The 25,992-nt window shown below is 32.5% G+C and overlaps 1 protein-coding gene across 1 annotated transcript in view; it reads left to right on the top strand.

The window, feature by feature from the left end:
* Positions 1–25,523, top strand: part of LOC143063352 (cadherin EGF LAG seven-pass G-type receptor 1-like) — a 28,051-nt gene extending 2,528 nt beyond the window's left edge. Inside the window, exons 3-18 of the mRNA XM_076235843.1 lie at positions 260–335; positions 1,308–1,456; positions 3,250–3,435; positions 4,604–4,725; positions 7,680–7,848; positions 8,076–8,209; positions 8,941–9,118; positions 9,948–10,106; positions 10,701–10,841; positions 11,894–12,016; positions 12,793–12,981; positions 13,528–13,721; positions 15,131–15,500; positions 16,617–16,971; positions 17,443–17,483; positions 24,057–25,523. Of these exons, the coding sequence (XP_076091958.1) occupies positions 260–335; positions 1,308–1,456; positions 3,250–3,435; positions 4,604–4,725; positions 7,680–7,848; positions 8,076–8,209; positions 8,941–9,118; positions 9,948–10,106; positions 10,701–10,841; positions 11,894–12,016; positions 12,793–12,981; positions 13,528–13,721; positions 15,131–15,500; positions 16,617–16,971; positions 17,443–17,483; positions 24,057–24,136 (2,666 nt within the window). The 3' untranslated portion in view covers positions 24,137–25,523. The remainder of the gene's footprint in view (positions 1–259; positions 336–1,307; positions 1,457–3,249; positions 3,436–4,603; positions 4,726–7,679; positions 7,849–8,075; positions 8,210–8,940; positions 9,119–9,947; positions 10,107–10,700; positions 10,842–11,893; positions 12,017–12,792; positions 12,982–13,527; positions 13,722–15,130; positions 15,501–16,616; positions 16,972–17,442; positions 17,484–24,056) is intronic.
* Positions 25,524–25,992: the final 469 nt, after the last annotated feature.

Raw genomic sequence — 25,992 nt, 5'->3', positions numbered from 1 at the left:
GTTTTATCAGTCATAGTCATAATCCAGGCATTGTCGTGTAACAAAAATACATCTTGTTTATACAATATGAAACATAAGTATGCTTTTCATTTTCTATGACAGGTAAATGCTATCTACCAAGCACTGTATAACATACTACAACTATCTAAATTTACCACCAATAAAATGTTTTTTATCATTTGAAGAACTTAAATGTATTAACGATTTTTGTTGAAATGTATAATACAGTAGAAATAATTTGAAAATAAAATAATTTCAGATGATGACAAAGAAAATGAAATTCCAATTACGACTGGATCTAGAATCCGTGCATTCAAAAACGATTATATAGGCTTGTACGTATAAAATTACCAACAAATCTCCAGATTTCTCTGCTGTAATGATATATCTTCTTTAACAGGGTCGCTGTGTACCACCAATGAAGTAATCCGGTTTAAACTGGATTTGTTTTATTGGCACAGTCAAAACGCATTGACCGTTAAAATGATAGTGTTATATTTTCATCGACTTTGCTTGTATAAATCTCTTTTGAAATACTAATAAACTATACCGGTTTGCACTCTACCTGTTTTCGGGTATTCAATTTGTACTTAGTAAATACATTTTATATATTTTTAGACAATGTATAAAAATATGGTTTTTATAGATATAATGATAGTGCGACAGAGACGCACAATAACATCAGCTTATAACTTAAGAAATCATAATGTCTAATGTGGAGCTTGATTTTGACCACGAATTGCGCTATGATGCAAAATATTTTCAACGAGCGAAAGAACATTTTTTTTTGAAAAAGTGGTAATTGTGTTTGTTGCTGTCAAAAGAAGTCAATTTGATATGATATAAAGTATGATAAATGCGATACTTAATTATATATGATTAACAGCTTCCTATTTCTCATTGACTAAAAGCATATAGAATCTTTTTTGATAAAATATTATATTTATCACAAGAAAAACACGAGTGGTTAATTTAACATTAAGAAGACGTGTACCTTAATAGTTAACTCCCGAGGCCACATCAATGACGTAGAGTCATTTTTGTTCTTCTATTTTTCTATTTCTAATTTTACTAAATATTTCATTGTTAAAAGCTAGTTAAAAGTAAAAAAAATGAAGTGTTTAATATCTTGAGTTAATGCTAGACAATTGTAGATAAACTTAGAAAAAGTCCTAAGATAAAAGTTTTAACAATCGTAAGATATTGATAAGTAACGAATAGATTAATTTCATAAACTTTCATATGTTCGGTTTGACATGACTGATATTACAAAAAAAGATTTTTTCCTTTGTTGTTTGTTTATTCAGTTATGAATATGCTGGATCTGTTATCACGTATGGAAATGGCGATGACTATAAGACAGCTTTCTTCGCATCAAACCAGACAACGTTCGACTGGACTGCAGAAACTCTTGGCGATAACAGAGATCATGCTATTCATGCCAGGATTACTCAAAGTATGTTCATCATTTGTAGCTCACCTGGCCAATAGAACCATGTTACAATGTAACTTTTCTCATCACTTAGCGTCCGTTGTCGTCATTGTGGTCGTCCGTTAACTTTACCAAAATCTTCTTCTCTCAAATTAAACCAACTTTGGCAACTATCGTCATTGTGACATCTAGTAAATTTTAAGAAACCATTCGAAAAATGTTTATATTCGTGAGGAAATGTTGACAATGATACGGTTTTTAATGGACACGGAATAATTGAATCCCAATCGTAATAAATACATGCCGAAACATAACGAGGTTGGAAGTCGGAAACTTCATATTTTGCTTATACTCAACTTCGATGTTCTGCTTCCTTCCTAAATTATGATCTGTATCGAGTATATGTCATTGCTGTTCCTTCTTGTCCCTGTGGTATTCATCAAAAAGATTCACATCATTTCTTTTTTAAATGTATATTTATATTTACAATTACATTGTGTAAGGAGAAATCTTTTAGAAAATCTAAGCTGTCTCCCAAATAATAAAATTAACGGTACCAATTTTCTTGCACCAGATGCGCATTTCGACAATACATATCTCTTCAGTGATGCTCGTGGCCAAAATATTTGAAACCCAAAGCTTATATAAAAGATGTAGAGCTATAATCCAAAAGGTCCAAAAAGTATAACCAAATCCGTGAAAGGAATCAGAGCTTTGCATGAGGGAGATACATTCCTTAATTTATAATAATTTCTATCATTTTGTAACAGCAAATTTTACTAACACAAAAAATCCGTATTTTCATGCCAGTACCGAAGTAATACTGTCCATTAAATGTAGAACTATTAACATCGGGTAGTAATTTACTTACTCAGGATCAAAATAAAAATATCTTTAAACATGTGTTTAAGTTTATTAGAGGGTCGAAGAGATTTTTTATTGTTTGTTGTTTTGGGTTTTTTTATAGATTTTTTTATTTGTTTGGTTTTTTTTCTGTTGATTTATTTCCTTGTCGGTTGGGTTTGTTTTCTCTTTCTCTCTCTACCTTTTTTATCACTTACTTTTTACTGTCCAATTTATACAAATGTTGAAAAAAATGTAATGTATGCATGCTCTTATTCATTGTATTGTTATATATGTTAAATGGAGAAGACTTCATATGTCTGTTTGACTTGTGTCTCATCCAATTTGTGTTATGCAAATAAAATATGTTTAAACTGAACATGCTGAAACACGTAAATGTGTGGATAGCGAGAAATTAACTAAATCATATAAATCGTCGTTGCAAACGGATTCCGATTTTTGTTTTGATAAAAAAAAAATGCTTTGCTTTTGACGATTGATCGTCAATGTAAGGCAACACAATGCACCTTTTGATTTTGAGAATTGTACTTGAAACATAGGTTAGAAATAAAGTCAAAAATAATTCAAAGTTCACATCTTCCTTCACTTTATCAAAGATATTTTCCTTGTTCTGACAATCTTTTTGTATTTAAAAAAAATAATGACGTGTAAAAGAAACAAATAGGAATCTATGATTGAACATTAAGTTGTTTTTTGTTTTACTTTTTCCTGATACACGATACCCTAAACTACCAAAACAGAAAAAGTATTTTAAACACATTTTTAGCTTGCAGATAAATATTTCAAATATGTCATATTTGTCAATACTTACCAATTAAAATTCTTGGTATCTGCTTCTCAAAATAAATTTAGTAAAATGTGAATTAACATTAAAACAACAACAAACACCTGAAAGTCCTCTAGAGGTCAACGTGATTGTTTTATACTTTAATATCATAAGAATTTTCTTCTAGGTCAAATACCAGCGTTCACTAACCTGGATGATACTGTTGCAATAACTAACAACGAGGTTGCCGGGGCCGTTATTTTTACTCTCACTGCGAGTGACAACGACCCTGAAGATACCGGTCTGTTGACTGTAGCTCACACAGGGAGCACTGGATCTGCTGCAACCTTCTTTGAACTAGACTCTACTACGTGTAAGGCATCACTATCAAAAATATCAAAGATAGTAATTATTAGATTTGAAATCCTTTTTTGTCTTTCTTTTTTTCTTATCTTTTCTTATTATTATTTTTTCTATTTGGAAGTAACAAATAAACAATTCTAAACAATATGTCATTTATCATAAGAATTTGCCAAATTAAAAATATAGGAACTTTTAATAAATGATGTAATATGCAACCTATCTGTAGAATAAAAATATGTACAGGGGTGTAAGGGAGTTAATACAAAGTCACCTTTACACAACCAGGTAATCTTTACTTAAACTTTACCTGTTGCATGTATTCAGACGCACGGAAGGTGTCAATACAGCCTTGTTTATTATGCCACGCCAAAAATACATAAAAAGTTGAATTGAAATGAGCATGAATGCTCTATCGTCCAGTGATAGCAGTCCTTTCCTAACAAATTAAAAGTCTGAGAAGTCATTCTTTTGATGTGATGCAGACCGTTTTATGTGGTTTGGCTGAAAACTAGACATTTCAGTGTTGAAGTAAAGTAAATTAAAATCTGAATATTTTTTATTTAATCTCTTACTTGAAATCCGTTCAATCAAACATCACAATATGTTAGGAAGATCAAGGTAATAATAAAAGTAGGCGAGATGTTACAAAATTTGCGAAAAAAACAAGAGTGACATTCAAAGTCATAGATAAAAAATAAACTGACAACGTCATATTGAAAAAATAAAAAGACAAAAAGACAAACAAAGGTACACAAGACTCAACATAGAAAACTATAGACTAAGCAACACGAAGCCCAGCAAAAACTGGGGGTGATCTAGGGTGCTCTGGAAGGGTAAGCCACCCCTGCTTTACATATTGCACCCGTTTCGAATTATAAAATCTATCATTAATGGGACAAAGTTATCACATACAAACTAACTGTATAAATGGAGTCACTAACTTTGGACAAACATATGCGGTTTATACATTTTATCTTTGATTTTAACGCGTAAAGAAAAGAATATCCCAACATCAAATATGTATGAAGTTTGGGACTTAAGAGGCAAAAGTTTTATCAAACTTCCGGGATATTTCATAATTGTTTTTTTTTTTTGTGTGTGCATGTCGTACATTCACAAGAAAGTACATATATACAGGTATCTTAAATTAAATCTAGATACCTTCTTGTAACTTACAGGGGAAGTTAAGATAAGGTCTGATGTTTCTCTTTCCCCTGGAGACCATGCGATGAATTTTAGTGTAACAGATCCATGTTCACGATCATCAATTAGTACTCTGACCGTACGAGTAGAGAACGACGTAAGAATAATGAATACCTTTGATGTTTGATATAGTTGTAAATTTGTGTATTCTTGTCTTTAATTATTACTAATATACTTAGTCTGTATGCCAATTTTGTGCTACTTTGCTACATCATTGTACATGTTTGTATGTTAGGATTATAGCACAATGTTGACTGCTGTATGATTGACATTTTAAACTATTATGTCACTTTGTTTTGTTCACGCAACATTGTCAATATGATGGAATTTGATACGACTGTCATAAAAGTGAGAGGTTTAGCTAGCTAGAAAACCAGGTACAATCCTCATTTCTACATAAAAAAAATACATGTTCCAAGTCAGGAATATGACAATTGTTATCCATTCGTTTGATGCTTTTGAGCTTTTAATTTTGCCATTTGATTTGTGACTTTCCGTTTTGAATTTTCCTCAGAGTTCAGTATTTTTGTGATTTTACATTTTCTATACCATAGTTTACCGCATGATCTTTCAATTAATCGGATATACACAAAACACATGTATGTGTACTCTCAGTTCTTTTTAGATTGGTAGTTATCAGTAAAGTACCATTTATTATCATGTCTGGCAGTAAGACATAATTAAAATAATACCTATGTAATCTATTAAAGTTTTAAAAACAAATTTTGCATTCTAATTTGTATAGATATCTTTTTTTTTCAAAGTCCGTTAATTTCGATACCATTCATGGCAACCCATTCATCTTTTAAATAAACATATTCTTAAATGCTATCAATATACTTCCAAACTACGATCTTTGAGTATTGTTTTTCATGGTTTTTACTTTTGTTTGATTTTTTCCTGACACACTTAAACATGTATCCATAAATTAATATTGTCACACAAGTATAAAATCTTGTGTTCCTACTTCGTGCCGATATCATATACATAAATTTGGCATTGCACAAAACCATGCTTTTACTAGACTGTTTATTACGTTTTCACTCTAAATCTGTTCTGATTGATACTTTAAAACTTGGAGAACATGATTTATTTATTAGTTTTTTTATCGGTACTTTGTGTATTTTGTCATCATTTTATTATTATTATTAGGTCTTTCCACTTTTCTGTGGAAAGACCTATTGTTTTTCTTCCGCCTAATTTTGTTCTTGCGATAAATATTTGTTTCGCAATATGTCGCTTAGATATTTGGTATATGATATCGAACAGTTTATGCGCTTTTGAAATTTACCCTGCGTAACCGAATACTTTTCTTTGTAGGAGTTATCTCCCCAAACACTGTTTTCCTTGTGTCCACGACTCCTTCGCAACCGTAAAAGATTACGACAAATTTATTTTATAAAATTGCTCGTTATATCCTTCGCATGATTTGTCCAATTTCGACCGAAGCAATATGAACGCTCCATACGAGAGTTATTTCCCCTTTTGTATTTGAAATTTGGAAATGTATTTTAAACTGGAACACCATAAGTGATAAAGACCAGGATCTTTTGATTTGAGGTCCTTGGTCCAAAAAAATGAAAATTAGGTCAAGGTCAAAGGTCAAGGTCATTTTCTAATTTTTGAATTAGGCCTATTTCCACTCATTTCCAAAAACCGTATAAGATATCGACAAATTATTTTGATTAAATTGTTAGTTGTGACATGTCGTAACTTAATAATTTTAGTTGAAAGGATGCGTAGACAATGAATGGGAGTTTTTGCCCCTATCATATCTTAAATTATGTGTAAAGTGATATAACTTATTAACCATACATATTAGAGACCTAGGGTCTTTTGATTTGAGATCCTCAGTTTGTGACCTTGAAATTGAGGTCAAGGTCGTAGGTTAATTTGACGTTCTAGATTTTGACCTTTGCTTTAAATTCATATCTATACATCATAAAGCCATATGAACTGACATTTTAGACTGATTTTTAATATTTTAATATCAAAATAGATATTAACTGGTGGAAAGACCTTCACTTGTTCTCTGAACAATTGGTTTTTAATTATGATTATTATAATTGTTTGTGCTATGTGCAATCTAACAAGCCAAGTCATTGTTGACTGAATTTTATAGTTCAGTCTCCTGTTGTGTTGTTACACCATTATCCCGGGTTTAACCCTATCATATTGTATATTTGCACGTATAAAGTAACGAACGTGCTATTCAGTGATGTAGAAAATCATAGTTGAATGTATGGAGACATCTGACATTTTCATTGCAAATTTGTAAATATATGCATTTTATGATTAAAAACATAAAATAACAAGAAAAAGTAAGTAAAACTAGTGTTCAACGTATAAAAAGTTGGAATAGTCGTATAAATGAAGGTGGGTACATTTCGTTGATAAAAGAGGGACGAAAGATACCAAAGGGACAGTCAAACTCATAAATCTAAAACAAACTGACAACGCCATGGCTAAAAATGAAAAAGACAAACAGAAAAACAATAGTACACATGACACAACATAGAAAACTAAATTAGACCGTTGGTTTTCCCGTTTGAATGGTTTTACACTAGTAATTTTGGGGCCCTTTATAGCTTGTTGTTCGGTGTGAGCTAAGGCTCCGTGTTGAAGGCCGTACTTTAACCTATAATGGTTTACTTTTTAAATTGTTATTTGTATGGAGAGTTGTCTCATTGGCACTCACACCACATCTTCCTATATCTATCTAAAGAATAAACAACACGAACCCCACCAAAAACTAGGGGTGATCTCAGGTGCTCCGGAAGGGTAAGCAGATCCTGCTCCACATGCGGCACCCGTCGTGTTGCTTATGTGATAACAAATCCGTAATTGACATGAATTGAAATTGAATCGTGTCATTGCTGCATGGTTACGTGATGCAATTTTCTCATATTTTCGAGTATCACATCCTTTACATGATCTAACAAAATCTGAGACATTTACAATCAAAAGGAAAATGTTCAAATGACCGATAAATCTTGTGTAGTTGAGTAGATATATTTCCAAAGTAAAATTACAAAACATTGAATTTTACAGCCACCAGTGATAACAAGTCTGGCCACGAGCAATTCCATTACAATATCTGAAGACTTAACAACAGAAACGTTATTACATACCCTTATGGTAACGGACTCAACGCCTACTACGTGCCAGCTAGATTCCACTGGAGTTCCATTTGAGATTAAAACAAAATCTGGGAGCACGGGTAACTATGTACATCATTGTTTGTTCATTGGTCATATCAAACTGCAAGACTGAGACAACTATCCAATAAAAAACAATTTTCAAAATGTAAACAACTACAGGTCACTGAGAGGCCTTAAATGAAGTTCAAACTTCAAATGAAACAATTTTAGTTTAAATTTGACTTATCTTCTTTTACTTTTTTTCATATCACATATTACTAAATACTTTTTGTTATGTATATTTTAGATTATGGCATATTTCTGTTAGCCGGTGCATCCATGGATTACGACACACAAAATGCATATGTCCTAGATTTATCATGCAATGATACATTTGACGTCACAACGGGCGTATACACTGTGTACCTTGTAAGAAATGAGGTTAGTAAATAACCTATTTTATTTAACATTTCGTAAAGTGAATTGAATACATTTTTATATTTATAATTCTAGAAAATCATGCATAGGTAAAATAAAAAATACATGTTCTAAATAGAAATCAAGATGTTAAAGTCGTAAAAAGGGGGTTATTACAGGTTTCGGAACTGTTAACAAATATACGTCATCAACATGACCAAATGTAGTCATTGGTCGGTTGAAAGGATAAATGTTTTAAGTCATAGAAACTGCTCATCTGTTCACTGCATATGAATTCACAAGTGAAATATTGATGGGTTTATATTCCTCTGCATACAATTTATGTTAAGTAGATATAGAAAGATGTGGTATGAGTGCAAATGAGACAACTCTTCATCCAAGTAACAATTTGTAAAATCAATTTATTATAGGTCGTAGTACGGTCTTTAACACGGCGCCTTGATTAATACCTAACAGCAAGCTATAAAGGGCCCCAAAAAATACGAGTGTATTGTTTTTCTGTTCGACTTTTCTTCTTTCAAAGGTTTCGTTCGTCTTTCTTTGTCATATGGTTTTGCTTTCACTTTCACCCACTAATTTCATTACTACATGTAAGTGTAATTATTGATTCGCTCAGAAAGATATGAATAAGTCGTTAAAATCATCATAAACAATCATTCCAAAATGCATAAAACTATGTCAATTGATAATAACATTCTTTATATGACCATGCATTCATTGTTACTTCTATATAGCCTCCAACTATTAACGGACTACCAAGAGCTACAGATATGCAAGAGGATGTTGTTGTTGAGACAACACTGTACACATTATCTGTAACAGACCCAGAAAATACTGTTGTGACATGTGATGTAACAGCAATTACTCCAAATGCAAATATTATGTTTATCAAGCCATCGTCAAACTTTAATGGTTAGTATCGAAACTAAAAGTATGGGCAATGGTTACGAAGCATTCTATACCTTTTACTTTACATTTGAATGCCGCAAGGATAAATAAAAACATAAAATGGTGTTCTGCTGAAACGGCTTTCCATTCTTCATATAGTATCTGTTTGGTAAATTCTTCCTCAAGGCGTTAGGACGTCCTGATTATTTTGAATAACGATATCAGGTTAAAACAAGCCCTAGCTATATATATAGTTATCATTAGCTCGTCATTAATTAAATTGAAAATGGTATTAAAAAGAAATTTATCAATGCATAGAGTGATAACTTCACTATAAAATGGAAAATATAGCAAATGTAATCGAAAACCAGTATATTTTTCAAGTATCAAGACAGGGACACGACTACTCATTTGAGTTATTGCTCTTTGATGATGAACCGGCTTTTTATACATAGACAATGTCAAAATGATATATGTGAATAATTACCTATGGGGTTGCATATCATTTAGTTTCTTATAATTTGGTGTTGATATATACACGTACACTGACAAAACGCCGATTCTTCTCGAATATTTTTTTGCAGATTGATTTTAGGTGTGATTAAAATTCAGGCATTTATAAGTAATGTAAAATGGTATTCTGAAAACTGAATAGTATATATTTTTAATTGAAAACTTTAGTTCTGACATCAAAATAAATCATTTGCACTAAAATTGATTTGTTCGCATCTTTAAAGCAAAACATGTTTTCAAACAATATTGGAATATCATCTGATTTTTTCTGTTACATATATATGTTTTCATGTTGAACTATATATAATATGTATTTGCTAACCAATATCTTTATTTGCAGAATTTGACATAGTTTTGCAATCAAACCCCAGCCTCCAATATGACGTAGTTAGAACATACAGACTGGATATTCAGTGCTCTGATGGTCGGCGTACAGATTCTGGTGTCTTTTTTATGAATGTGTTACGTAACAAACCGCCTGTGTTTTTGAATCTTCAAAGTAAACAATTACTTAATTTATGTCTTATGAAATTACTTATGTGTTGGATGATATACAATGTTTGTATTCCTTTAATTATTTTGGTATTCAATGTGTATCGTAATTTGCCGACACTGTGTTAATAAACTGATTTTTATTTTTTTCATATACATGTATCACATTATTGTCAAACTTTAATTTTCCAGTCTATAACAGATAGAATATAACATATTTTGCATATACAGGGAGGCGAAAGATAACAGGGAGATATTAAAAACATCAGAAGAAAAACAAAATGGCAAAGCCAGGGCAAACAAAGACAAAACGAAAAACTACAGTACACAAAAAAGCATAGAAAAATAACGCTCAAGCAACACGCACGCAATTATATAACCATTATGTGTCCATATATTATCTTAGGTGCCCCGGAAGGGTACATTTGTAAGTCTAATTGTGCCCCAAATATTACTTAGTACCTACATGTATCGTCAAAAATAACTTTAAGGATTTTTATGTTTTCTACATAATGCTTATTCTCTTAATCATTAGTTTCTTATTTGTTTTTGTACTATCATGTCTTTTTTGAAAGATGACTTTTTAAACTTGTATTTACAGATGTAACAACAGTGTCTAGTGTCGCATCTTATATTGGACAGATTGTCTTCGACGTTGAGATATCTGATCCAGAAAATGACCAAGTCCAGTTTTCTATGTTTTGTGTACCGTCAACCAATTGTCCCTTTGAAGTATACCATTGTATGTCTAATTTGTACATATTATCTAAATGAACTAAAGTTAACAGTCTGTAAAGTACTGTAAAACAACTTATTTTCGAGACTGTCGCGAGTAGAAAAATAACGCAAATAGAAATCTTCTCGAATATGTAAGACTTTGATCTTTTCTTACTAAACTACATCAAGTGAATTAGAATTCTCGAACATAAACAGCCGCGAAGAGTACTTAAAGATTGTGAAACGCGAAATAAAGTATCCGAGAAAATAAGTTTTATAAGGTTGACAGTACCGTTTTTTTTTTTTAATTAAATTGGACATAAATAACATCTCAAGAAAATACGTCGAAATTTAAGCGGCAGTTATAAAGCAAAATCTAAAAGCTACAACAATTAACTAATCCAAAAGCCATTACCAAAACGTATTCTGATTATCAAAATAGATCTATTAAAATAATTGTCCAGATTCACTTTTAGCAACATTCAAGTACGTGTAAGTTGTGGCTGAAATATAATTTCAATCGGTTGATTTAAAGAATTAGAATGAAAATATTTTCTTTGGAATTGTCTGCCAATAGGTAGAGTTTTTGGGTTATGTGTTTTATCTGATTTGGCGGTTAAATCATTTGACAGGACAGTATCTACTCGATCGGTCAAGTTAATTTTTTAAATACCACTGTTATCTACGATTTTGTATCATGCATTAAGAGATTGGTTTGCTTTACATAAGTGTGTGTGTTCATTGTATTCTGTATATGAATTACATTATTAAATGGTAATTAAACCAGCCATCGGCTCTGTCGTGTGGTACTGTACTTTGATATATCTTGTTGTTGTTATTATGAAAATAATATGAGGTTTTGATATATGGGTATTAACGGAATAAGAATATAAGTAATACTCTTCATTTTTAAGCTGCATCCATTTTTAGAGTAACTGCACTGCAAATAAAAGTTAGTATTTAATTTGCGTCAATGACTTAAAAGAAAAAAATGCATAAGCTTATAACGAAACAATATTTATTAAACTTCATCAACATCAAAGAAATTATACATCTGCATGTAGGTTCTTTTTGTAGCTGGTGAAATAGTTCTAACGCGGTCCATAGAAGGTGAATTTGTACCAGCCTATGATTTATATGTGTATGTGACTGATGGAAAGTCGACAACAGGACCTAGGTCACTGACAGTTCATGTCTTAGGTAATATTATAATGAGATAAATCATAAGATATTTATTTGTTATTGTATCGTTTTGACAATATAACTGATACCGTTAAAATTTTAAATCTTAAACACGCGGCTCGTTTTTGAAATTTGACTGTTGAGAGTGGATTAATATCATATTGCACACGATTTAGAGGCGGAATCTGTTTCTCTTATGATTTTAAATGATATGCAGACAAATTCAATCTTTACGATTGATCCGCAAAATGATGAGTTCTTTTTTATGTTTCGTCATTAGGCAAGATCGTGTTTTTTTTATGACGTCACAATAGGAAATTCACAGGGAATCAAGAAATTTTGATGTCATAGAATTTTAACCAATAAAATAATGAGATCAAACTAACCACAGGTTGATTAAATAAAGATAAACAACAGGTCAGGAACGGACAAATCGTGTAAGAATGTGAGAAATATAGATATCACATTGGTACCAATAAATTATTGGATGTATCCAAATAAAAGAAAAATAATTATTGAATGTAAGGCGACCCGGATCGTTAAACATGTCTGTTTTGAAACGTGTTATGATCTGAGCGTCACTGATGAGTTTGTGTAGACGAAACGCGCGTATGAGTCTTGTGTAGACGAAACGCGCGTCTAGCGTATTAAATTATAATCCTGGTACATTTGATAACTATTGATGGTCTAAAAACTCATAAGATTGAGAAATGTAGGTTGTGTTGTAAAACAAAATATATAACAATGTACCAGTACATTGTTTTTTTTATATTTATTTAATGTTTGTATTGCAGATATAAATTACGTTCCCGTTATAAAGAACCTACCTCTTCCTTCTGCTTTAGTGGTATCCGAAAATTCTCTTCTCGGTTTGAGTATATTTCAAATATCTATACAAGACAACGACGGTCACGATATACATACATACTCTATGACGTCTTCCCCGTCAGATGGAGTGCTGTACTTTGATATTGATTCTGCAAGTAAGTTTTAAATTAACTATCCATTTTTATTGATTATTAATTGTGATGCAGCGCTTCCAAGAGTAGTGCCATTATATTGTTTTTTTTTCTGTTCTTACGTGCGTCTTCAAATAGTTAAGCTTTGATTAAGGTAGTCCGCTATGAAGTTATGAGTACCCAACTTAGGGCTCCCAAAGATAAGTACACACATTTATAATGATGTGAGTTTCAGAAAATATATGTCAAAAAAGCGTTCGAGCGCGTTTAACTCAACATGTAAATGGTGTTAGTGTGAACGATTGTAATGACTATATTTGTTCACGAATAAAGAGTATAACGACACCCTTACAACAATTGGGTGCTAGTTGATTCCTTTTGCTATTTAAAGTAATAACATCTATTTAGTAAAGTAATCAAGAAAGATGCGAACTTTTGCACAAAATTGGTAAACCTCATCATTGCAGTGCAATACATTCTTTAATTTGTTAAATATGCAGTAATAGTTAGTATGCATTTTATAATTGCTTAATAGCTTTTTGTAATTAGCATGTTTGTTATTTTCTTAAGCTGGGTTAATCAGTACTTCTGCCACAACAAATATCAATTATGAAGCCGTATCGTCAACATCGTTCACTTTCACAATAACAGTGTCCGATACAAAGGACTCGGCATCTCAAGACTTAACAGTCATCATTGCTAATCAAAACGAGGCTCCCATGTTTACGAAAACATCGTATGCACTTAGCGTAGATGAAGGTTCGGTATGTATTTAAAATAATATTTATCAAAGGTATTAGTATTATAATTTAGTACGACAGACGCGCGTTTCGTCTACATAAAACTCACCAGTGACGCTCATATCAAAATATTTACAAAGCCAAACAAGTACAAAGTTGAAACGCATGGAAGATAAAAAAAATTCCAAAAAGTTGTGCCAAATACGGCTAAGGTAATCTATGCCTGGGATAAGAAAATCCTTATTTTTTTTCGGAAAATTCCAAATTTTTTAAACAGGAGATTTACAAAATGACCACATTATTGATATTCATGACAACACATAATCGCTTAAGTGTTCACTATTGGCTTGGTGATACCCTCGGGGACGAAACGTCCAACAGCAGTGGCATCGACCCAGTGGTGTAAACAGTTATCAAAGGTATTAGGATTATAATTTAGTACGCCAGACGCGCGTTTCGTCTACATTAGACTCATTAGTGACGCTCATATCAAAATATTTATAAAGCCAAACAAGTACAAAGTTGAAGAGCATGGAAGATCCAAAATTCCAAAATTCCAAAATCGCTTAAGTGTTGACTACTGGGCTGGTGATACCCTCGGGGACGAAACGTCCACCAGCAGTGGCATCGACCCAGGGATGTAAATATTTATCAAAGGTACCAGGATTATAATTTAGTACGCCAGACGCGCGTTTCGTTTACATAAGTCTCATCAGTGACGATCATATCAAAATATTTATAAAGCCAAACAAGTACAAAGTTGAAGAGCATGGAAGATCCAAGTTGAAAAGCCTGGAAGATCCAAAATTTCAAATAAAATCAACATTTAAGATATTTGACAAGATATTTTAACAGTTATTACAATATAACCACTCTATCGATAGTATTTCAGAGCCCCCCTAAAAACCCTACACTTGATCACTTCTGTTCGACGATAATACTTTTTGACTATATATTCACAAGGAAAGCTTAACCGATGATAGCCATGGATGTATAAATACGTTTGACACGGAGCAATTTCACCAAAAGGGGCACAAACAACTACATTTACCAAAGGTTATCTAGAAAGTTTGAATCCTAGTTAGTTTAACAAATTTCGTTTCATCTTAATTGGTAGTTTTTATCTGTACATTTTCAATTATGTCACTAACAAACATTTTACTAGTGAGCGAATGATACCATGTACAACTAGCTATATAGCAGTCTTGAAAGTGCATTATTTGTTCTATTATTGACGATAGTTTTATTTTGATAAGATGTTTCAAAATCAATATAAAATGGTAGATATGTTTAAATATATTTATACTTAAAAGACATTGTGTAATCTGAACACTTCATCTATGACAAAAATCAGTATAACAACACGTTATTGACATAAAAAAGCTAATGTAAGACATTTGTTATTCTAAATTGATTTTCTTTCAATTCGCTAGGCTGGCACCATTTTAGGCGATCCTGGTTACTTGTACCAGGATGAGGATACTGGTGACACACATACGTTTTCTATGAACTGTGCATCAAATGTTGGATACTTTTCGATAGCTCCTACAACAGGATTCATCAGCCTAGCTACTGATATTGACGTTGATGCTGTTGGTTCTGCGACATCTTATAGCTGTACAGTTAAAGTGTCTGACGGTTCTTTAACTGATAGTGCATCTTTAACCATCAATGTTAACAATGTCAATGACAACACGCCAAGGTTTTCCAACAATCTGTTTACATATTACCTGGATATAAACTACCCTCTTAACACTCCTTTTGGTTCCACGGTAGCAACTGAGGCCGATGACGGCACATTTGGTAAGTATCATGTAAAATTATTGATTGGATAGGATTATAGGAAATGTATTTGTCAAGAATTGTATTTCGCAACAAATGACAAAAAAATAACAAAATGTGTTAAACATTGATTCCAAAAATATTTAGAAACAATTGAGTTTTTTGAATTTCCTGTTGTTTGCAATTCATAAGCTCAATGCATTAAGCTTTGACTACAAATTCAAACATTACAAACTATTGAACTAATTATAGTATAAACAAGAAGAGTTCACTTTACTTGTTTTCTTAGATTATGATAGCGATAATGTTTACATGTTTCCTAATATTTTTATATATCAAAATGGAAGTGCTTGTATATGTTGTCGTTGACTGCGTAATTCCGTTCATCTGTTTTGTTAGATAATTGTCAAAAGGGTATCACTATCCTTATGGACTAGAAACTAGTATCATATCAACTTAAATGAACCTTTTTTGAGGTATGCAATAATTGGCACACAAAAAAATCAATGATGGAACCGTAAACATAATATTTTTTTTAATTCAGTTTAAACTATTTTCAACGTTATTTGGTTTCGATAATTTTTTCAAGTAGTTGGCATGACGCCAGGAGAAAATTGTTAAATTTGTGCAAATATAATAGGTTAAAGAAAGGAATGACATTTATATATAAAAAGGAGATGTGGTATGATTGCCAATGAGACAACTATCAACAAAAGACCAAAATGACACAGACATAACAACTATAGGTCACCGTACGGCCTTTAACAATGAGCAAAGCCCATACCGCAAGAAAAATGAACGAAAAACAAATATGTAACACATAAATACACGACAACCACTGAATTACAGGCTCCTGACTTGTGACAGGCACATACATGAATAATGTGTCGGGGTTAAACATGTTAGCGGGATCCCAACCCGCCCCCTAACCTGGGACAGTGGTATAACAGTACAACATAAGAACGAACTATAAAAATCAGTTGAAAAATTGAAGTTGAATGTACATTGTGTACAAATTCCGTTTAATAGTCAAGTATTGGTCGTTTACGTTAGAATAATTGTATCACGTTTAGTGTATGCGAATCAGTTGATACTTATTCATCTGTGACTTGAGTTATTGTTTTCGTATTTTTACAGGTAATTTCATTTATAGCATTGACCAAACATCTCTAGGGACAGAAACATTTGGAATTCAAGCAAATGGAGATTTGTACTTAAAGAATTCTTTAACAAGTTATGGTTATGGTTCGAGTATTAGTTTTATCGTTCAGGCAACATATACTGGCAGTCTTCATGGTACAGCAACAGTTTTCATTGTCATACCACAAACTACTACAACCACCACAACTACAACGGACCGACCTATTACATTTTGGGAATACCCTGCTAACCCAGCATGGGTTATTATTGCTGGACTTATTGGACTTATAATTATGGTGTTGCCTTGTTACATGTGTTATAAAAACGGATGTACTTGTGAATGGAGGGGAAGGTAAGTCAATTTTTAAAAGAGATATGTGTTGACGCACTGTGCGTTTGCGCTCCTCTATGAGTTCATTCTATTCTATAAGCATTTTTCTTGGTCTTTACATTGCAAAGTTGATTTAGGATTATAGCTCATCGATTTTCTCGTGCTGCCATCTTATTACGACCACCATCTAAAAATGATAAGTTAAAGCATATTTATTGACAGTGTTAATCAAACAAATAGCTAGTTCATATAGTATTACGTACATTTTTAATAACATATTACTAGTATCTTTAATTACTTATTGCACTTATTGATACTCTTACTTTTTTTGGCATTTCTTATCTTTCCAATTTATAAAATGAACGTAAGGTATTTCTTGGCACATACGTTTTAGATTCTGACAAAATATTATGTTTTGTTCAAGTTGAAGCGATAATACTAGTTCAACGTTTTAATATTGAGGCACATGTACCTTTACAATTTGTTTTTCAGACCTGGTGACTACCGAGAAAGACTTCAAGAACCATCTGAAAGTAAGTAGAAAATTGGTTTACTTTTAATATTTAGGATAAAAATTAAACAATCAAGTAATCATTGTGTAAATATTCAAGACAACCAGTACTTTCTTTAGGCATTATGTTCATTCCATAGATGTTTTTCTCAGAGGTAAACAGTGCTTCTTGCATAATTGATCTTCAACACGATATTCTGTGATTCTCAAACCAGTGAATCGAATATCGACCAACGATAAATAATCAAAACAGTGTTTACTACTAATGAGTTCTCAACTAAAATTTGTAATTCTCATATGCTCAAAGATAATTTTTTGACAATTTTTGAACTTTTAAGGTAAAATTAGGTTGTATTCTACTAAATATTTCAATGTTCAGAGAAAATGTTACGGCCATGTTCCATATTTGGAATATTTCTACTATATTGCATTTGTTTTAGTATCAACATATGCTCATTTTACAAAAAATCATACTGATTCATTTATTTCTATGAATAGTAGATGCTGCATTATAGATTTTATTGGTTCTCAAAGATTATGGATGCTCTCTCGATTATATTAATAACTTTTGTAGTTGTGAAATTGTTTTGTATAAAAAGCATTTCTTATTTCTGTATATGGCATATTTAAGAAAAGCGTCTGCGGATAATGAAGAACAAAATTAAATTTGCATCTCCACCTTTGATAGATGCTGATGTAATTCTTTTAATTACATATTGAAGTCCATTGAATACCTCAACGTTTGGATGCTGGCTTCCAATTATTTATAGACTCTGGCATCCCAACATATACGGAAACTGACATCCCAACATATCTGGATGCTGGCATCCCTAAATATCCGGATGCTGGCATCCCAATATATCTGGATGCTGGCATCCCAATATATCCGGATGCTGGCATCCCAATTTATCTGGATGCTGGCATTCCAAAATATCCGGATGCTGGCATCCCAATATATCCGGATGCTGGCATCCCAATTTATCTGGATGCTGGCATCCCAAAATATCCGGATGCTGGCATCCCAATATATCTGGATGCTGGCATCCTAAAATATCCGGATGCTGGCATCCCAAAATATCCGGATGCTGGCATCCCAAAATATCCGGATGCTGACATCCCAAAATATCCGGATGCTGGCATCCTAAAATATCCGGATGCTGGCATCCCAAAATATCCGGATGCTGGCATCCCAAAATATCCGGATGCTGGCATCCCAAAATATCCGGATGCTGGCATCCCAATATATCCGGATGCTGGCATCCCAAAATATCCGGATGCTGGCATCCCAGTTTATCTGGATGCTGGCACTTAAAATATCCGGATGCTGGCATCTCAACATATCGGGATGCTGGCATCCCAATATATCTGGATGCTGACATCCCAAAATATCCAGATGCTGGCATCCCAAAAATATAGGGATTCTGCCATCACAACCATGCAGACATGTACCATTTTTCATTATGAAATACGAATTTAAATGCTGCTTCCTAATCAATTGATTTTAGTATTAAGCCACCAATATAACAACACCCAGTACATTTCCAAAGGTTTTGATGTGTGTTGAATGCATACGAAAACAATCAAGTAAACATAAAAAAAAAGCTACTGATGAATGCCGGGAAGATTATATTTTTTGTCTTTGTTCATGTCCAGTGGCCAGTTTAATGCATATTTAGAATGTGACATCATAGGTCAGAGTGTGAAATGTATACTTGACCAACAAACTGAGTCTGAATTGTAAAGTGCTAGTTTACCATGTGAATGTTGATGTTAACAATTTGATATTTATAAAACTATGTCAATGTACTACCGGTAAGTTTACAATAATTAGCCAATTTTAATGTTATTTTCTGACTTTGATTACCATTATGAAAGACATGATGTATACATTTTATTGACTACATGTATAATGGTCTCGAGACAATACATTTATATATGATGACATCAGGACTACAATTTTCAAATCTGCTCATGTTTCGAATGTTCATAGAATATTTTTTTTGAAAATAAGCTTAATGCAATTGCCGGCTGAAATCATATCAAGTTTAGTAGTTCCCAAGGCTTTCAGAAATCAACTGGACATTCTTTTTTACTGGACTAGATTCTTTTTTACAGGACAATCACACATATGATTTGGACAAAATGCATATTATCAATCAAATAAATTTGCCCTATGACCATCAACCTTTGGAATGTCTGATTAACTAAGTCATTCAGGACATACACTCTACAAAACAGATTGGTGACTGTACCTTTCTGAAGATGCTAAGTATGAGGTGCATTTAATGTATAAAGTAAGGAGATTTGTTTTCCGCACTATTGCCTGTATACCATAAAACATGTACCACAATGCAATATTTAAAAAAATCTATTATCGATACTGGTGCAATGTCTTTGATCTGTACGTACTGGATATTGTCAGTATATCTGGACTTGCTGTATACATCTTCCAATGTGTCAGTACATCATGTCAGCATCTTCTAGTACTGGAGTCTTTCATTTCATTAACAAAACTTACATTTTCTTTATTACAATCATTATTAAATCTTTTTTCTGAATTTTGATATTTCAATATTTGTTAATCATTTAATCAAATCAGTTACACGAACTGAAACTTTCAAACTTTCTATTATCATGTATTGCTAGTAATCTGAAATCAGCTGGAATCACATATGATCTGGTGCTGTTTGGATGATTCGTCGTCTGAGTTTAACCTGTCCAATAACTATAAAGTGTTGCGATACATTAATACACAACACATGAATAGTAACCAGAAAGGTGAAGCCACTTCTTTACTCTTTACAAATGCTGAAAAGAGAAATAATAATTATATGAAAGATTATCAAAAATAATTTTTCGTTGTGACATCACAACACTAGGGAACAGAAAGTAAATATTCATGTAAGATGTCATAATGATGTAGAATTAAATTTATAGATTGCTTTCTCACTCGTGGTTGATATTAAAAATAAAATACTTGCACACCCCTTCCCTACGAGAAAACGCATTATTATTCGAAGAAAATCTTCATTTAAACTTCTTTTAAATAAAGTTTTCCACACCAATATATGCCTGTTGTTTCTGCGTAGTCGTTAAAAACTATTCAAAACACATAATGAACCACTAGTTCAATTGAATTTTTATGAAACAACATCCAGATCTATACTGTACATTATGAAAGGGAGAAAAGTGTTCAATTTCATCGAAGTTTTTTTTTTTAAATACATCTTGCATGTATTTAGTGACTTTCGTGAAATTTAATTCCCATCTAAGGTTGCATTCGGTTAACACATTAATTTGTGTGTTTTTTTTTTTAATTTTAGCCTAGTCCTGGAACACAAAACTCTTGTAGCGATATTTACATTTTCCTTAATTTTCGTATTTTCTTTTCATTCATTTTGCAAATTTGCTATGTATTTCTTTTATTATCAAACTTCCACCGAGCTTCGTTTTTACAAAAAAAAAGAAACAAATCACGAAAATATCAGCTTAAAATCATTAATGAAAAGATGACTCCGAGGCATAATTGTAAGACTAGCTTGACCGATAAAACTATGTAACCTTTTATATTAATTCCTGCCAGTAAGGTAACTTAAGTACCAAATGTATGACCATGTATATATATTAGAGTAAATTTATTTTGAAATCGGTAAATCTGTTATGTATGGTAAGCGTTTCTTTCTTTTAAAACATAGTATTTCAAATTTTACATTCACTCTTATTCATATATGACTATGCGGTATGAGTTTTGTTCATTATTGGAGGCCATATGCTGACATTTAACTGTAAACTGCTTAGTCATGTTAGTGCTATATTATTTGGTCTCAGTCCGGTGGAGAGTTGTCTCATTAGCAATCATACCATTACTCAGATATTACTCAGACTTCAAACGGCTGTTTTGCAAGACAAGCTAGGCCCATGAGCATAGGAAGTCAAGACTCAGAGTAATCTCAGACGGGCACAAGTTAACTGCTCAGCCCCAGCCCCCCTCCTTTTTCGTGTGGAAAAAAAATGGTTTATTATACAGATAAACACTAAAAGATGACTTTAGCGGGGACCTCTGTTATGGCAGTCAGTGCCCCTCCCCCCCCCCCCAAAAAAAAAAAACTCCCATTTATAGAAAGTTGTAGAATCACCATTTGCAACCACAAACGGATCGAAGTGCATCCCTCCCCGACGACATGGAAGAATCTGGCGACTGACATTAATCATTGTTGCCTAACCATTTAAGCCTGTAATTTTCCCTCTGGAAAGTAATCAGAATTATATTATCCGGCTGGCGTATCAAGTCACTGAAATATGCGTCTGAGATTACTCGGACTTCAAACAGCTGTTTTGCCAGACAAGCTAGGCCCATGAGCGTAGGACGTCAGAGTAATCTCGGACAGGTCAAATCGTCTCCTATAGAAAAATTCGACATCTGATAATATATATATATGAAACCATTACAGCTGTTGAGTTGAGTAGAACATTCCTTATGAATGGCAAAATCTGAGAAATCTCGGACTACGAAGTGCATGTAAAATATAAGCAAATGTACTTACTGTATGAATAGCGTTCTATTACGTATATGTTTCTGTTATATCAAAATGATAATAAATTGCGGCATACTGGCCAAAGAAGTGTTTTTCGTCCTTCCCCTTGCAACCATGTCCACTTCGCCGATTTTAAACATTCTTTTTACATGACGTCATGCGGGTGGGATTTACCGTAATTAGCGTAAAAAAAATAGTCCAAGCGCTTTCAGTATTAAACATAAGAAAAACTAATAAATAAGAGAATATTAAAAGGGTTATCTGTTTTAATTACTTTTCAAAAAATATTTATATCGGTATAAGTGATTCTTGAAAATTGATTTATTATCATGTTTACTGTGTCTGCACGAATCTCTACGCATGATGGTAAACCACCTCTTACGTCACAATATCCCTGACGTTTAGATAAAGTGTTGGGAAGAAAACAACAAACGGATTTTTGTTGTTGTTTTATTTTTTGCATTACACAAAATTATGCATTGGAGTACATCTATAGAAATTCAGCCAACGGTATATCAAACAGTACTTGAAGGATTATACTGCATTTGGATATTTTGCGATGTCTGCACTCCTACAGTTTTGGATGCCAGCATCCAGCTTTTTCGGGATGCCAGCATCCCAATAAAACGGGATGCCAGCATCCCAATAAAACGGGATGCCAGCATCTCAATATAACGGGATGCCAGCATCTCAATATAACGGGATGCCAGCATCCCAATAAAACGGGATGCCAGCATCTCAATAAAACGGGATGCCAGCATCCCAATATAACGGGATGCCAGCATCTCAATATAACGGGATGCCAGCATCTCAATAAAACGGGATGCCAGCATCCCAATATAACGGGATGCCAGCATCTCAATATAACGGGATGCCAGCATCTCAATAAAACGGGATGCCAGCATCCCATAATAACGGGATGCCAGCATCTCAATAAAACGGGATGTCAGCATCCCAATATGACTGGATGCCAGCATTTCAATGTATAGGAAATCCAGCATCCCCAAAAAATAAAAAAAATATTTAAAAAAAATATATATGCAAAACTAGCATCCCAGTAATAGTAAGATGCGCCAGTACATTATTATTTCAACAACAGCATCTACATCAAATTTTAATGCTGGAAGCATATAAAATAAAACACACAGCATACGTACTATAAAAAGATGCTACCTTATGCAAAATATGAAAGCAATTAAAAAATTGAGAAATACTTTGAAAAATTATTCAAAATTAGCATCTTTTCATTGAAATATGCTATTTCCTAGTTATTTCACGGAATGTATGAAAAAAACTGTACATGAGAATTTGAAAATTTAGTTGAGAACTCATTTACTCTAAGATAGCCAAGGTATAGCCACAAACAAACATACCGACTTTGTTGGGAACATGACAGTTATTTTCTTATCGTTACGATGTTATTTAAGCCGATAGTTTGAATTTTTCATGTATTTTGCCCTTTTTTAAATTTACCTTAGAGTTTGGTACTTTTGTTAATACGTTTTTATAATGATACTAAGGGAGCTACCATTTGATTTTTAGGGGGGGCTAGGATGAAGAATTTTGTCCTGCATTTTTTTTTTAGCTGTAATCTCTGTCCTGCCTTTTTATTTTACACTTCGGTCCTGCCTTTTTTTCCTAGTTTATTCTGATTTTTTTTTACCTAAATTGTCGTCCTGCCTTTTTTTTTGCAAGTGTCTCATCCTGCCTTTTTTTACTCAAAACTCCTGTCCTGCCTATTTTTTCAAATTTCATCCTAGCCTCCCCCCCCCCCCCCCCCTCCCCCACCACCACCACCACCATAAAAATCAAAGGGTAGCTCCCTAACGACAATTAGTAAAAGAACCATAAATAGAACAAGATATTATCATAAATTAATGGTAAAAGACTATCTCTAGCATTACCTTCTTCTGTACATTTCTAATATAAATGCCTAAAAATATTAAGATGTACATAAAATATGGAACACTATAAGCAAAAAAACAAAATACCACCTGAAATGTGATTAATTCATAAATTATCTACCATTAATCTAGTGTTGATGTTATTGAACATTTCAGAAAACCAGAAAAAAGACAAACATCCAAAAGGTTATTCTAATGGTAGTTGGAAAGCATGGAAATGGTATGAGCAGCAATGAAAACAATGTTTACAGGAACAAAATAGTAGTTGAAACAGTAGTTAAAGATATATCTGACCGAGTTTAAAGTGTTACCTAAACTATTTACTTGTTTTATGTGTATCCTGAGAACACACATTGACACTACAATTGTTGTTTCAACACTTGAACAGTTTTACTATAATATTATTACCTGCTTTTAATCTTTTTCCTATTGAATTCACGATTTGGTATCTTTAAAATTATTCAAAATACTGATGTTGCTTTCTATCCATATGAAAAGATTGTCTTATCCAGATTTCATATTTCTTCAATTTTTGGCTTTCTACACTTTTGAACTGGGTAAAGAAATTGACATTCCAACTGTTTTCATTCCAGCACCTCTAGTGAAACTTTTGTTAACTTCAAATACGCTTTGCATGTTGAAAAAAAGTATTTATAGGAGCTGGAAATGATATTAAAAGAGGTTTAATCTGAAAAAAGTTAAACTACAACATAGTTTTTCGCCAAAACAAAATACAATTAAAAGTGTCAAATAATGAGATATTGAATCTCTTTAAGTAGAACACTTAAACTTGCGAAAGCAGTAAACGTAGTAAACACTGAAAGTCCATTTGCGCGTGAGGTTACTTTAAAAAAATCTAATTCAAACCTACATTAAGGAACAAAATATCCGTGAAACGTCTTGAACTAAGTGTTTTTGGTTTTTGTTTTATTTATAAGTTGTTTGCCAATTTAGTCTTAACAAACATAATGATTTGTTATAATTGGCAATGCTACAGCTATTCACCAAGCATTTGCTAATTCCAATATTTATCGTATCCATGAAAGCAATTTGTTTTAAAAAAAAACAATTTTACTTAAATAACGGATTTAATATCAATTTATTATAAATCTGCGTTTTCATGCATGCATGTTGTCTATCAAAAAAGAAAGGAAATAAAAGGTAACGCCTACATATGGGCTATGTATCTCCCAGTTGATACAATATTCAATGGCGTGCGTCACATACCAGGCGTATATGCATTGAGGATTGTTGCTGACTATGAGGATACTGAACTCGGGGTTATTACGATTTCCCTGATATTTAATTTTGAGCTTTCAAATGATTGCATTTGAGTGTCCATTTTGAAAGTGATTCAGGAAACCGCTTTAAACGAATTAAATTAATAAAGTGTTACATAAACCTTTATGTGTCAGTTTTTCATTTAATGTAAGACAATTAAATTCCGCATGCCTATCTGTAAGACAAAATTGAAAATAAAATTACTATTGCCCAACAGACTGAAAGATGTTATTTATAAAATTCATATTTTTTTATTTTCTTATTCAATGAGACACACAACGCGCCCTACATACCGTCATTTTTGTATTGTTCTTTATGGCAAAATGGTCATTCATTGCAGTAAAAATGGTTATAATAAATATATGAAAATCGTTTTTTTGTTATTTTGACAGTCTCTAGTTACTTAATTTATAAGAAAATGTAAGTAAGAAGAGCAATTCAACAACTGATTATCAGTGTAGCAACATAAATTGCATTTTTACGACAGCCGGAATTTTTACATCATCAACACATAAAATGTCAGCCTATAGAAAGTAGTTTTTGATACTGTACATAGTTATCAAAGGTACCAGGATTATAATTTAGTACGCAAGACGCGCGTTTCGTCTTTATACGACTCATCAGTGACGCTCATATCAAAATATTTAAAAAGCCAAACAAGTACAAAGTTGAAGAGCATTGACGATCCAAAATTCCAAAAAGTTGTGCCAAATACATAAATTGATAATATATAAAATTCTTCATACTCAATTAAGGACGAAACATAAACATGTCATTTTAAACGCACTCGAGCATCAACTTTATGAATATA

Source organism: Mytilus galloprovincialis, chromosome 1, assembly GCF_965363235.1.
Source record: "Mytilus galloprovincialis chromosome 1, xbMytGall1.hap1.1, whole genome shotgun sequence".
NCBI classification, from domain to species: domain Eukaryota; kingdom Metazoa; phylum Mollusca; class Bivalvia; order Mytilida; family Mytilidae; genus Mytilus; species Mytilus galloprovincialis.
The sequence above is the reverse complement of the archived record's forward strand: the minus strand, read 5'-3'. Positions and strand labels throughout refer to the sequence as shown.